General features: G+C 41.8%; 2 protein-coding genes across 2 annotated transcripts in view; one reads left to right on the plus strand and one right to left on the minus strand.

Moving 5' to 3' along the window:
- The window catches only part of arid5b (AT-rich interaction domain 5B), a 75,219-nt gene extending 70,935 nt beyond the window's left edge, over positions 1 to 4,284 (plus strand). Inside the window, exon 10 of the mRNA XM_075479000.1 lies at positions 132 to 4,284. Coding sequence (XP_075335115.1) covers positions 132 to 2,138 — 2,007 coding nt within the window. The 3' untranslated portion in view covers positions 2,139 to 4,284. The remainder of the gene's footprint in view (positions 1 to 131) is intronic.
- Positions 4,285 to 4,681: 397 nt separating this feature from the next.
- rtkn2 (rhotekin 2) lies at positions 4,682 to 13,162 on the minus strand. Its single transcript, XM_075484923.1, has 12 exons — positions 13,017 to 13,162; positions 11,313 to 11,512; positions 11,019 to 11,077; positions 10,856 to 10,909; positions 10,612 to 10,729; positions 10,165 to 10,365; positions 9,626 to 9,720; positions 8,992 to 9,098; positions 8,771 to 8,902; positions 8,259 to 8,427; positions 7,977 to 8,084; positions 4,682 to 7,598 (listed from the first exon to the last, which is right to left on the minus strand). The coding sequence occupies exons 1-12, from the start codon at positions 13,149 to 13,151 to the stop codon at positions 6,889 to 6,891; spliced, it is 2,088 nt and encodes a 695-aa protein (XP_075341038.1). The 5' UTR covers positions 13,152 to 13,162; the 3' UTR covers positions 4,682 to 6,888.
- Between the last annotated feature and the right edge of the window lie 199 nt (positions 13,163 to 13,361).

A 13,361-nucleotide genomic window follows, 5' to 3' on the forward strand; every position in this document is an offset into this window, starting at 1 on the left:
TATGTACTTTGTCATCAAACTCTCTGTCGTGAATTTGTTTTGAATTTGACATTTCCAAATGACAAGAGAATATAGAAGTGTCTTCTTTGTTCTACTTTGAGAAACAACTCTAACAAATACCATTTTTGCAGGAGCAAGAAGAGAATCATGAGGTCTCCACAGCCATAAAAAAGGAGGTGTCTCAGCAAGATGAACCAATTTTAATAGAGGAGGAGGAGTTACAGCTTACTTTGAAGAAAGAGGAGTCATTGACGGTAGAGCAGCCGTCTTCGCTCTGCCCCAAAGAACCAGACTGCAGAGCCCCACATGCTGGTCTGCCCCTCCACACAGGGCCTGGGCCCCAGACTGAATGGAGGCAAATCAGTGAGGCCCTCCAGGCAAAACTCACTGAAGAACAGCAAACTGAAGGGCATTTTATTCCTAAAAATCCTTATCTGCCTCATCGATGGGATCAGAATAAACCTGCTGGACATGTTGCTCTGCCCGAGCCCTTCTCCAAGGTCAAAGACTCGATTGAAAATCATGGTGGAAGGGTGGGGAAGGTGCTGCCGATGTGTAAGCAGGCAGATGGACAGTGTATAGATTTGAGCACAGATTCCTTCCCAGAGAAAGATGACTATGGAGTCACTAAAAAGGAGTTGACACTGGGTCCTGGACAGACAGCTGCCTACTGCAAAGCCAGCCAAGGGGTCATGTCTCCTTTGGCCAAAAAGAAGCTCCTCTCCATGGTGTGTGAGTCCAACCCTTTCTCCTTTTCTTCTCTTCCTCTTCAGCCCCCTCCCCACACAACTACATCCTCACTTCCTGTCATATCAGTGGCTGAACTGGAGAAAGAAAAAAGAAAGAGCGAGGAGGAGGTGGCAGGACAGAGACGCGGGTCGGACAACTTACCCGAGTTAGCACCTATATTCAGGCCATCAGTTATCCAGCATGCCCAGAGCAGCAAGGTCCACCAACAAACCACAAGTGGCCAATCAGAGAAGAGCACTGCTGGGGAGCTTTCAGACACTTACAGTTGCCGGACGAACCATCAACTTCAGCTCAAAGTTAACGCGCCATGGCAGCCCTACCTCCCTCGAACCCAAATCCGCGATGCTGTGGAAAACACAGGGGAGAAGCTAGTCCATGGTCCACCTGCTCAATCCAGAAGCTATGCAGGTGACTGCTACTCATCCCCTCACCTTCACAGTCTGTACAGACAAACCGAGAGTTGCCTGAGCCAAGAGAGGATGGCTGGCTTTGCCAGTGGAGAGCGGAGAGAGCACTACACCAGGGACCGGGAGGGCAACCAAGCCTTTGTTTGTGGCAGCCTGGAGCAGGAAGGCTTGGCCTACAGATCTCACTACAGTGACAGGACTCAAATTCATGGAGAGAGCAGAGAGGCTGAAGATGAGCCCAGAGACTTCACAATTTCTAAGCCTCTCTCTCAGAGGGTTTCCTTCTCAAAGCCCACCTTCTGTAGTCTCCCTTATTCCATTGTGCACCAGGGTTTGGATTCCCATCCCAAAGCATGCCGAGTTCCACCAATGACAATCTCTCCCCCCAAACAGAGCCCAGCAGAGTCGTCACAGCCATTTTCCAGCCCCAAAGCTTCAGGTGAATCATCCCTCACCAGCCCGATTAGACCCAGTAAGCGGAGCCTGGTCGAGCCTGAAAGCGAGGACGCCCCAGAAAGGAAAGTGCGTGTTGTGACACCAATCCACCCTGCCGGCACAATCCGACGCAGTGACCCAGAGGAGCTAAAACCAGCTGAACCAGCCCACGCAATTCACCTCAACAATCATCTCCCCGAGGGCCACCCCACAACCACCTTCCCCCCACCCCATGCAGCACCTCTTTATGCTGGCATGTACCCGCACAGCAGCCTGATTTCACAAGGCGCCCAGGATGGACTCCAGCACCATCCAGGTCTGCAGTACCTAAAAAGCCAGTCAGCTGTGTCGCCCCTCGTGCCCCCGTTAGCCTTCCACTCCATGATGCTCCATAGGCAGCTGCTGGCCTCTAGCCCCAGTCCGCACCACTTCTACAGGCACCCGGGTGGTGCAGCACTGTACGGAGACCTGTTGCACCATCTCTACCCTCTATCGACCCTCCCACCTCCTCAGCTGTCATCGGTACACCCCAGCACCAGACTGTAATGGAGAGAACACAATTTTTCTTCACTCTCCTTCTTCATCCTCAGAAACTTTCTGTCTCTCTTGCTCGGGGATTGTGGCTCAGTCGAGACAAAACACTGATTATAACTTTGGCTGATGACAGACTGAAAATTCCATTTCCTATTTTTTATTTGTATATGCCTTTGTTTATATACTTTGCACTGTTCTTTATTTTTATCACCACTTACTGTATCTTTTTTTGTTGTTGTTGTTGCTGGTGTATCCCTATTTGCACAATGCTCGTGTGTGTGTGCTCACAGATCAGTTTGCCGCTCTCAGTAACCATGAGTCAGGTTGTTGCTCGGGATGTGTGAAAAGTGGACGGCAACAGAGAAAAGCCATTTGTTTACTACGTCTGAGGGCTGAACTTTGTTGCCTAAAAACACTACAAGTAACATGACAATGAAAATGAAATTCTTTATATAACTAGATGTGAGTTCATCATTGCAAACAATGTTCAGCAGTTGTTTAGCGCATTATTACTCTTTAGGCAGCCAGTGGTGTTGTATCTGTTTACATGTCTCCACGCTGAACTCTGTTGCCTGTTTGTGCCACAGTAAATCCACCTGGACTGCTTGGAATAGACATTAACACTCACTGTGGTGCAACATGAGTAGTTTCGTTATAACATAACATTCAGAGGTGCTGTGTACGACAGATGTACTGTAGACTCACTTTTTACTCTGTTCAGGTTTTTATTCACTATGTATTTCGGTTCAAATACAGCATAACCAGTTGTCCGATCAATCCGTTGACAAATCTTGAATGTTTATTTGTTCAGAGTCAATGAAAAGCTTGTTTGATTTATGCTTTCTAAATTGAAAGTATTTTACCCCCAAACTTTATGTGATGAGTAGATTGTTGCGGCTTGTTTTTGTCTGTAGGACCAGCATAATGAAGCAGCCGTCTGCTGTGGAATGCTCACCACAAAAAAAATCAGCATTTCATCTTTTTGTTCTTGACTTGAAAAGCTCTTTATTTAACACCCTGAAAAGACTCACTATATGATTTGATAGGAATGTTGTCACTTAGGATATTACTGCTTTGCAAATATCTGTGCCTTTCGCAGTCTTGGATTAGAGTTAGCACTACACTTGTTAAGGTCTATCCTTTGTAGCAGGTTAGGAATGTCAATATTACTGTCCCTCTTGTCTCAAGTGCAGTGCACAGACACTCACACAAAAATCATATGGCACACTTGGCTATCAGACACCAGACTTAAAGGGTAAGGCACAAAATTTCACATTTTAAAATGTAAACAGTTCAACTTTAACCTAATGTTTAGTATTCCTGCTTAAACAAATCAACTCGCTCAGCTTAACTTAGTCAGACAAGTGATTATACAAGAACTTCTAAGATTTACTGACAAGTTGATATTGACACTGGTCTGGTGTCTGTCATCTTTAGGGCATGTGAACCCTATGTGTTGTGATGAAAAGGTACCAGACTCCATAAAGTATGCCCACCATGCTCCATAGCCTGAGGTGGAGAGACAACACCTGTGCTGGCTTTTACAACCACTATAAATGCAATCCAGGATAGTCGAAATACACAGTGAACATGTCTGGTGTTTCAAAAAAGAAGAAAAAAAAAAGCAGTAAAGGTCTGTTTGTAAAGTTTGACTGAATACTTAAAGACATTCATTTCTGATTAAGTACTGTACAATGCCGTGCGTAGGTGAAACTGGCATTAGTGCTGGCTCCTGTGCAGAACTTTCATACGGGATCAATTCATGGCAACCCTTCTCTCTTGTCTTATTTTCTGTGTAAATAGCACTGTAGATAGTACTGCGTGGTTGTTATCATATAAACTGTTATAATCTGTAAATACAAAAAAAGAGGACAAAAAAACAATACAAAAGTTGGTTACACAATCTAACTGTGTGCTTTTTGCTCTGTTTCATGTTAGGCTCAAACAAACACTACAAATTAAGAATTAGGATACTCTTATTTGTTGCATTTTCACTTTTTTTTTTCCATGTTGTTTCCATTAATGTGCATCCAAAAAGTGTTTTTGATACCATAGCCATCTGTTTACCAATCACCCAGCTGGCAAGCAAGATAAAAAAATAAAGACATTTTGTATGATATGACCTCCTGTATATTTAATTAAAATATTTTACTATCTATACACGTTTCTTCAGTTGTGTTCTTAACTGCACATAAAAAGCAAGGGTTGTATAAACTTATTTTCAATGCCAGTGTGTTAACATCAGTGTGATGTTTGTTCCCAGAGTGAATGCAGTGTGAATGGAGTTTTATTATTGTAATACCATTATCTGCCTATGAGATTCCATCTGCCTTAATCTTCACAACAGGCCACTTCTGGGCTCAAAGCCAGGCAAGCCTCTCCAGTATTTGCTGCAGTAGAGGAATATGCCAGTGCACGTATCTCTATGGGATGTGAATTGGGCTGTAATAAAAGCTATGCTTTGACTTTTATTGCCACCCCCTGGTAAACCTTTAGCATGAAAAATATTCAGTAATACTTCCAAGCTCAGCAAAAAAAAAGCAGCTTCACCAGGGTAGAATGTAGGCCGTTTTATTGCCGATCAGTAATTGTACAAAAGAAAATAAAGTTAGCTTCCAAGACAGAGTGAGAAGACATTGCCCATTTTGCAAAACACAATACCTATAATATGATTTTCTGTTTACATTGCACTAAACACAAATTATGCTGCACTAGGACAAAATTCTTTTATTGCTACTTATTGGTACATAAACAGCATAATCATCATGACACAAGACACATTGAGATGACATTGAGAACTATAAAAATAATTACATTTGAACCAAAACAGTAATTGCAGGCATGGACAATAATTAAAAAAATCTAATTTATTCATTAGGCAGTTGTACATTTTTTTACTGATTAGATTACCCATTTCTTGGTAGAAGCCATCTTTTCTGCACGCATGAGTTAAAATAAGTTTTACGAGAGCAAGCGTGTTAATCACTCAAAATAATACAGAAATGCTATGCTATGCTCTGCTATGCTTATAAAGCTGAATTGAGAATGAACAAGATGATAATGAGGATGCAGGATGTGCAATATAACTGATAGTCATTGAGTCTGAAACTTAACATCAGTGAGAAAGTAATGCTGGGAAACTTTAGCCAAAAGCTTTCTCCTGTTTTTCCAGGTGCATACAGGACAAGATCAAAGTGACTGATGTATCAGTAATACACACTAAGCATAAGAAACATCTGGCACACTGTTAATGCTGAGCTACATCCCCTTTTGTACAATTCATGCTCTCGCTTTCTCTTTCAAGGCTTAAACTAAATCCCCCTGTAATCCACCTCCCCACAAATCTACATCTTTCCCTCTGAATTTAACTGACTTTGGAGGATAAGTAAGAAAAACAGCTTTAATCGTATTGCTTCATCTGGCTGAGCAATTTCAGGGAAAGTAGCAATGGCTAACCTTTAGTACACCACGTGTAATTATGATGACCATTTCTCAAAACAATATCATTAAATGGCTGAAATATTTAGTGGCTGGCAGTACTGGGCATGTTCAAAACACACACACAAGGCCATTCATTATTTAAACCACTCAAAAGACCCATTCATTCAATTATGTTCACAGTATTTATTGGCTGCAATGTTAAATTATGTTAGTCATATTGTGTAGCCACTAAAAACCAAGGTCACTCTATTATTAAGACCTCTGGGGGAATGGAGAAGTCACATTAGTGCTCGCAATTGCTCCTAAAATCACGTTCCTTTAAAACTAGCTCTAGTGGTCATAAAGTCGTCACAGTAAGTATAATATGTCAATGGCTCCAAAAGGAATGACTCGTCCACAGTTAGCCAATAGATCAATTCCAATTTGAGTGCTTTTCCAAAGGCTCTTTCTTCAGTTCATGTTCCAGCGGCAGAGCAAAGAAATAAGCCTTTCCATTTTAGTTGGATTGATGGTGGCGGTGCTCGAGCCAACATTCAGCTTTCAATTTCTTCTCGGGGTTAGTTGCACATGAAAAACTTGATGAATGGAAAGTGGAGCAGGAGCCCTATCAGTACAATATTGATACTGCGGTATGAAGTATCGGTCCGAATTGTGTGCTTGTAACGAAGATTTTGAGATTCCCTTTGCTTTAATGCCCATTTGCTGTTGAAAATCAAAGGAGAAGATTTTTTCATTCAATATTAGGATGGATCCAGAAGAAAGTTTGCTTAGTAGAGGCTGAAAGAAGGTGGAAAAAGCAAAGCTTGGCTCTCTTCAACCTTGACTAAATCTGCTGACCAGCACTTCCAGAAGTGCACTAATTAACATGTTTAATTAAGTTATTTTGGGTTTGGCACTGGATCATTGTTATAACCACAGGACGTCAAACACATTCCAGTCGGTCGCTGCATAAGACCAAGAGCGTCCCTTATGCACCTCAGTTTTAACCGGGGCCAGTGGTCCACTCAAAGACTCGTATACAAACCCACAAAAAAAACAATCAAATTTCTGTTTATTTTATTCTTTTTAAAATTTGGAGGCGTTTCTTTTCCCTCACACTCCACCTTCCAGTAAGAAGTCTGGTAAGCACATTTCCTAAAACTATTTCTTCATCTACTGATGAACCAGCCACAGATAAACAGCTGTCATCACAACCGAGGTACACCAAGTTAAACTGTGCTACAATATGTGATTTTGCTATGGTTCCCCAGGTCAGCTGAAAAGTTCTGTTTTAGTTATTTGTGTTAGCGGTAGTCAAACACAGAAATGCTTTAAGCTGAGGTTACAGTGCTTTGAGGTTCATCCTCTCTCTGAAAGACTTCCTGAGTTTGATGCGTGGTGCAGGAACAGGACCAGGACCGTTGCAGGCTCTGACAAAGCCATGATCAGCTGAGACTTCAGGGCTCTGGGTGTGGTGGTTCTGGTAGTCGAGCTGCTGAAGAGGAGGCTGAGGCTGAGGCTGACCCTGTGGGTGAAGATCGAGGACGCCCAGTGGAGCATTTTTCCGGCTGAGGGCTGTGGCGCCTCCAGCACTGTTCCGTTGGAGCTGCTGAATGATGGCAGAAAACTTGGCATCCAGAGATGGTCTGCCCGTTTTGGACCTTGTGGCTGGGCGTGAAATGCAAGCGCCAGAGTTTTCCTTCTCCAGGTATGAGAGAGGAGGTTGATGATGAATTGAAGCAGGGAGGGGGGGTCTGGCTGGACGGGCAGGGGGCGCATACGGCTCTTTATCCGGTGGAGGTGGTGGAGCACGTCGCTTCTTGTTGCTCAGGGGTGTAGAGCTGGTGTTGGGGGTTGAACAAGGAGTGGGGGTTTTGCTCATGGACAAAACACTCTTCTCCACCATCACTGAATGGGAACCATCAAAGAGAGTTGACCAATTAGGTGCCTCCCTCTTCTCTTCGTGGCCAATAAGGAAGCGGCCATCTGTTTCCTCTATTTTGCTGTGGATGATATCTGTAATGCTCTCAAACTTGCCAGGTGAATTTATACCTGTAGAAACATATAAAGAAAACAAAGATTGAAATTAAGATTTTAAACCCCTCCCCCTTCTCCCACATTTATGAAGAGCAATTAAATTTATGGAGGGAAAAAAAAAAAAAAAAAAAAACTCATTCGAAACTGAAGCATTCCAGTTTCTTAATTTGCATGTGAAATTACTTTATTTGCATGCATCACCACAGTAATAAAAAACATTTTGTGTAGTTGATGGAATATATTACATTTCATTTGTTGTGAGGACTTCAAACAGCCAGCATCAAAAAACAAACAAACAAATAACCAAATGCTGTAAAACCTTCAAAATCCGCCAGCGAATGATCAACTTCTGTTGAACTCACTTCAGCCACTGGTTGGAATTACTCTACTTACTGAGGTCGTTGTACACAGAGTCAGCCTGCTTGGTGAGGAAGAGTGATGGTTTTCGTGGTGAAGCGACCTCAATCTTCATTAGCTGGTGGCAGCATTGCAGCCACTGGTCTGAACGCAAAACAAGAATAAACATGACTCACTGATAATACTGTTTGTTCATGCTGAGAAGATTATATCTGAATTTATCTGCAGATTCTTTACTGGCCCAGAGCAATGCAACACACAATCACAAAACATTCATATAACCTAAAGCTGTCATGTGTAAGCCAAAAACGCACTCACTCTGATCATAGAGGTGCTGGTAGAGGGCATCCAGCCAGTCCTCCAGCTCATCCCTGGTGTCCGCGGTGAAGACAGCAGTCTGAGATCCATCTGGTGAAGGGTTGCTGATGGACAAACTTCTGGATTTTTGGCCTGCTGACTCTTTCTCCATTAAACGTATTCGAGTTTCCTGCAAAAAAGCAACAAATACAGTTTGACATTTTACAAATTAGAGCTTTATGTAAGATACTGCACTAAAAATCCCACTGCTGATATTGTAAAAAAAAAACAAACACCTAAATTCAGCAGGAAAATGCCAAAAAATGCAAACAGGATCTAACTGAGTAATGTGGCATTTTGTATTTTTTTTAGTCAGCAAAATATTAGGGTAAAGGCTGAACGGAGACTTGGATCAACACTGCTCAATCTGCCGTTTTTAATCATTTTAGAATTCCTCCATCTGGAAAGTGCACGTGAAATTAGTAAAAGTAGAGCAAAAGTCATTTTACTTTCTACACTCCTCTCTCTCTTACCTTATTGATGGGCACGCTGAGGGTGGGTTGGACTTTAGCGTCGATTTCTTCCGGGGTGAAGTAACAGGACAAAAAGCCGGCTCTCAGCACGCAGTAAAGCCTGCAGCTGCGGCTCATCCCCTCCACGCTTTGCTGAAAATCACCAGAACAGCAAAAACAAAAGTAAGTACAGAATCGAATCCAGGAGCCAGTCATGAAGCTTGTGTTAATGCGAAACACACCTTCTGACTCAAGTAGCCAGTCATCATGCTCTGTGTCATACAAGCTGGCTGTGCTACCACCCGACAGCAGAGGTTGCCATAAAGAGGAAGCCAAGATGACCACTCAGCTTTGAGGATTAAGATCAGCAGAGGGAATAAAAAGCCAAAAATGATAAAAGTCTTTACAAACTTCTGAATATTTCATGTAAAAACAAATATGCCCACCATTAATTATTCCGATCTTATAAGAGGAGAAAAACACATAATTTTCTTTTTTTCTTTTTCTTTTAATCTGTTTCTGTGTTTAATATAGTTTCCTGTCATAACAGTAATTTAAAAGCTCATAATATGCATTGTGGAGCGGAACGCTAATGTACCATAGTGCAAACCGAAAGTCTGAAATTAGCTCGACATAACAAAAGCCTCCCCTGAGCACCAACATTTTCTTTTTTATCCATTTAATCACTCGAGCAAAAGGAAGAAAACTAATCCAAGCAAAACCTCAATTATGGGTTATTTTGTTTAATTCTAGGTTTCGAGTTTACTGGTGTAAAAATGTTTCATCATTATCATGGCACTGATTCAGTTCATGAGCTGAAAGACATAAGCCCTTTATATCCCCTTGATATTGAATTTCTGTGCCTTTGCTTCTTACCGCCTTGGAGGACAATGAGGGAGTGAGACTGGAAGCTGCCTTCAGCCTCGGGCAGACCCAGAGTTGTGTAGGCCAGCAGGCTGTATTTGGCTCCTCTGGTACAGGTAAAGACACATAGACACAAAATCTAAATTATAATCTCTAACCAAACAATGTGCTCATAATCCATGTTTTCACTTCCTTTTAAAGAGCAAATGATCTCTCTGAACACGTGCTACCTATCTCTTACAGATGTTCAGTGTAAAGTCCAACTTTAAGCTCTAAATGTCTTCAAGTATGCTTTTCCTCTCAGACCAAAATAAATTTCATGTGGGAACATGAAAGCTTTGAATTTCCAAAAGCTTATAAGTAATATTCACAACCACAAACACTTATTAAAGCCTTAATTCAATACAAACTGTGTCATCTGCTCAACAATCCCTTACAAAGCTTTCAGTTACATCCTTTATTCAGCTATCAAGTTTGTTCCCAATTGCGAAACTCTCAAACTGAGACTCAGGAGCCAATTTAGTATTTTTGTAAGATGACACAATACATACGAGGGTATTGGGTTGTTCTGCAGGAAGGTGTCAGGGTCTGGAGTGTCCAGCAGGGAGCAGAGCTTCTTTGCAGAGGTTTTTCCAAGGGAGTTACGGAGCTTCTTTGCAAATTTCTTTGGCGTGTTTGCTAAAGTGAGCTCCTCCTCCACGGCACAGCTCCACAGCTCCACCTTCAGTTCAAACTGAGGAACTACCTCTTTACTGAGGGCAAGAAGTTTAATCACACAAAGTTAAAATCAACAGTCTTGGATCAAAGTAACAGACAAAAGAAAAAAACTTTTATAAGCAAAAAAAAAAAAACACTTTGACTGGTGAAACCCCTCACATTAGATTAGAGAAAAGAACTTCTCCAGAACTGTACAAAAGCACCAAGAGTTTTCATAGAGGTGTTTAGCTCATTTGGGTGAATAATGCTGCATACTGTGCATATAGAAAAACCATAATTACAAGATGGTGACTCCTTCAAAGCAGATGTCAGTGACGGATCTGTCCACCACAACCATCTCTGTGTCAAACACCTCTGAGCCAATCTGCATCAGACAGAACACCGCCACCCGGCGAGAGCCTACCAAACGCAAGGAATGTACAGACGATGTTAGTCCAGCAAATGTCAACTAAAAGATATGAGGACACAGTAAAATGGAAGGTATGAATGTCAGCAAAAAAAAAACCAAAAAAAAAAAAAACCTACTCCCTCTGTTATTAAAGTGGTCTGAATCCCTCCACAGCAAAGGAATGCGCAGCCCTACCATAGAGATAAGGACACCATATCACATTTTCTTACATATATATCTATATATCCATTTCAATGCTTTACATTTAATAAGTGTCAAACAAAAGGTAAACAATCTTACCGGACATGGCAACGGTGCCATGACAGGGCACACGACCATCTGAAACAGGATCTGCGAGTCTGTAGCAAAACGTGGGGATTACCATTAAAACTGATGTGCATCGAGTGCACCGTGGGAGAACAACACTTCATTTAGACAAAACCTTCATTTATTCAAATTTCTTTCAGACTTCTTCGTCGAAGTAGAAACCTGCAACACAATGTTGCAATAATCTGTGTCAAATCTGCAACTCGAAGGGGTTTCAGTGATGGTTACCTCACTGAAAAACACAATAGGAAGCACTAAAGTTCGTACCCTCTGAGGCCTCCCATCGTGTCCTTCTCCTCTTTTTTCCTCTGCAGCTGCGTGAGATAAGCCTTGATCCTGGCATTGCAGGTCAGCAGGTTCTTGGAAGTGTTAAGAACCTGTTCTCTCTTACTGCAAGCGAGCAGCAGCTTGTAGGCCCCCTCTCGCATTCGCATCTCGAAGCCGAGCTTCTCCTGTAAGTTGGCGTTCTTCGTGGACAGAGGAAACACAAGACATTTCCCAATGAATATATATTTTAAAGCAAGGACAGGCAGTTTCTGTTAGATCCTCAAGGGAAATGCTTTAACACGAGCTGGTTAGATGGACATGATGACTGGAGTTAAAGCAAAGTTGCACTTGAACGTTGCTTCTGGCAACAGATTTTATAAACATGAACCAAGCTGCTGTTGAGATGATCAATCAGCAACTTCTTTCAGCCTTTTAGTGCATTTTGCCTTGTGTGCCTGTATTTGTTTTGGCAAAATGAAGAAAGATTGACAGGAAATAATGGCAGTCCTTCAAGCTGAAACACAACTAGAGTTTTCTGAGTTTACTCTAAATGACACCACACTAACTTAAACTAACCCATTCTTCAAAATTGAACTAAATCCAAGTTTATGATCGAATAGTCCAAATAACTTCAACAGTTTCATTGCAGCTGTTCAAAAACCGTCAGACAAAAAGTGCTTAATATACTTTGCCTAATGTGTTCTTGTAAAGTCGTTTCATGAAGCATGTATCATGATATAGAAAATACAAGTTCATTATCAAGCTGGTAGTTGAAAAAAGTAAAGAAAAAGCCACAAAAAACAAAACAAACACACCTCCTTATTCTCCAGTTTAGGAGAGCTCTCACTGCTAAAAGTCCCTCATTTGACTTTTGTAAACCGTGTTCACATAATCGTCATAACTGTCTCGTGGGAAATAGCTTGGATAGATATAGTCTCATATGGCGCAAAAAAACCTAGTCACATTAAAAGCAATAACTACGTGGGACCATACACTCAAGAGCAACTTTTTTAGTGGTGAAATGATGCATGCAGGATGGGTGAGGTGGTTTCATAGTGAGCAATAAACAAGCTGGATGGGAGTTTATTGACAATTTTGATGGGAAAAATGCATGAAGTTGTTTGGATGACGGGCTGAAAGCACAAATGAACAGCTGTAGATATGAATTTATGAGGGTACGGACTATGATGATGTCATTGCTGTTGCAAACATCATCGTACTCCATATTACAAATGGAAATATGCACCTGCTGCCTCCGAGAAATTGGTCGTATGGACAACAAATTCATGTCGTCTACAACCTGCTGGGTGTCATTAAGAAGACTTGGGCATCGTTTCGTGCTTTTGGCCTGAAAGGACATTAGTTTTGAGCTGTGTTAGAGCAAAGAAAACCGCGGAGATTACATGGCTCTGATTTCAGGGAAGTGGATAGCAATAAAAGAGGCAACTCCCATGTCAGATTAATTATCTGGCACTGCGTTTTCCCCACAGTGAAAGCCACTGAGAGTATAAATGTTTAGCAATCAAGGAAGAAATATCAAGTGATTTGAAAACAAAACAAAAAGCTAGTTATTATGGCTGTGTGAACAAAAAAGAAGGTATTAGCTTGATGTGTTAATATCGTTGCACTTTGTACCCCCTGCGGCATTAACTGACTTGTCGTTATGTTTTAGTGTTTTAGCGCTGTGTATCCCTTTGAACGTACCTCTGTTTCCAGGAATAAGGTACTCTGTCGTATTTTCTTCCGTTTAATCTCCATAGCCACCGCAGAACCGGCCGATAACAATGACCTGGAGCTGCCACTTCGTTTGGAAGTTTGAACGTCCCGCGGGTCGTCCATATTGTCTGTCATTCGCTAGCAAAAGCACGCACCACACAGTCCTGTTCCAACTTCCAACGCCCCTCCAACGGAAAAGGGGGGTTTGATTTACACATACTTACCTACCGAAATTAACAAAATATCGCTTATAAACGATATGACCATTTCAGAGGTCAAAGTTTTGCACTGCACCATGTTTCTTTTTAAATATGTAACATAAAATAAGATTTT

This window comes from Odontesthes bonariensis, chromosome 2 (assembly GCF_027942865.1).
Source record: "Odontesthes bonariensis isolate fOdoBon6 chromosome 2, fOdoBon6.hap1, whole genome shotgun sequence".
Taxonomy (NCBI): domain Eukaryota; kingdom Metazoa; phylum Chordata; class Actinopteri; order Atheriniformes; family Atherinopsidae; genus Odontesthes; species Odontesthes bonariensis.

Excerpts from the sequence above, each read along its gene's own strand:
- rtkn2 (XM_075484923.1), bottom strand. The coding sequence starts at position 13,151 with ATGGACGACCCGCGGGACGTTCAAACTTCCAAACGAAGTGGCAGCTCC. Across the intron at positions 10,910-11,018 it reads TGGCACCGTTGCCATGTCCG|GGCTGCGCATTCCTTTGCTG; the intron begins GTAAGATTGTTT and ends TCTCTATGGTAG. Across the intron at positions 10,730-10,855 it reads CCACTTTAATAACAGAGGGA|GCTCTCGCCGGGTGGCGGTG; the intron begins GTAGGTTTTTTT and ends TGCGTTTGGTAG.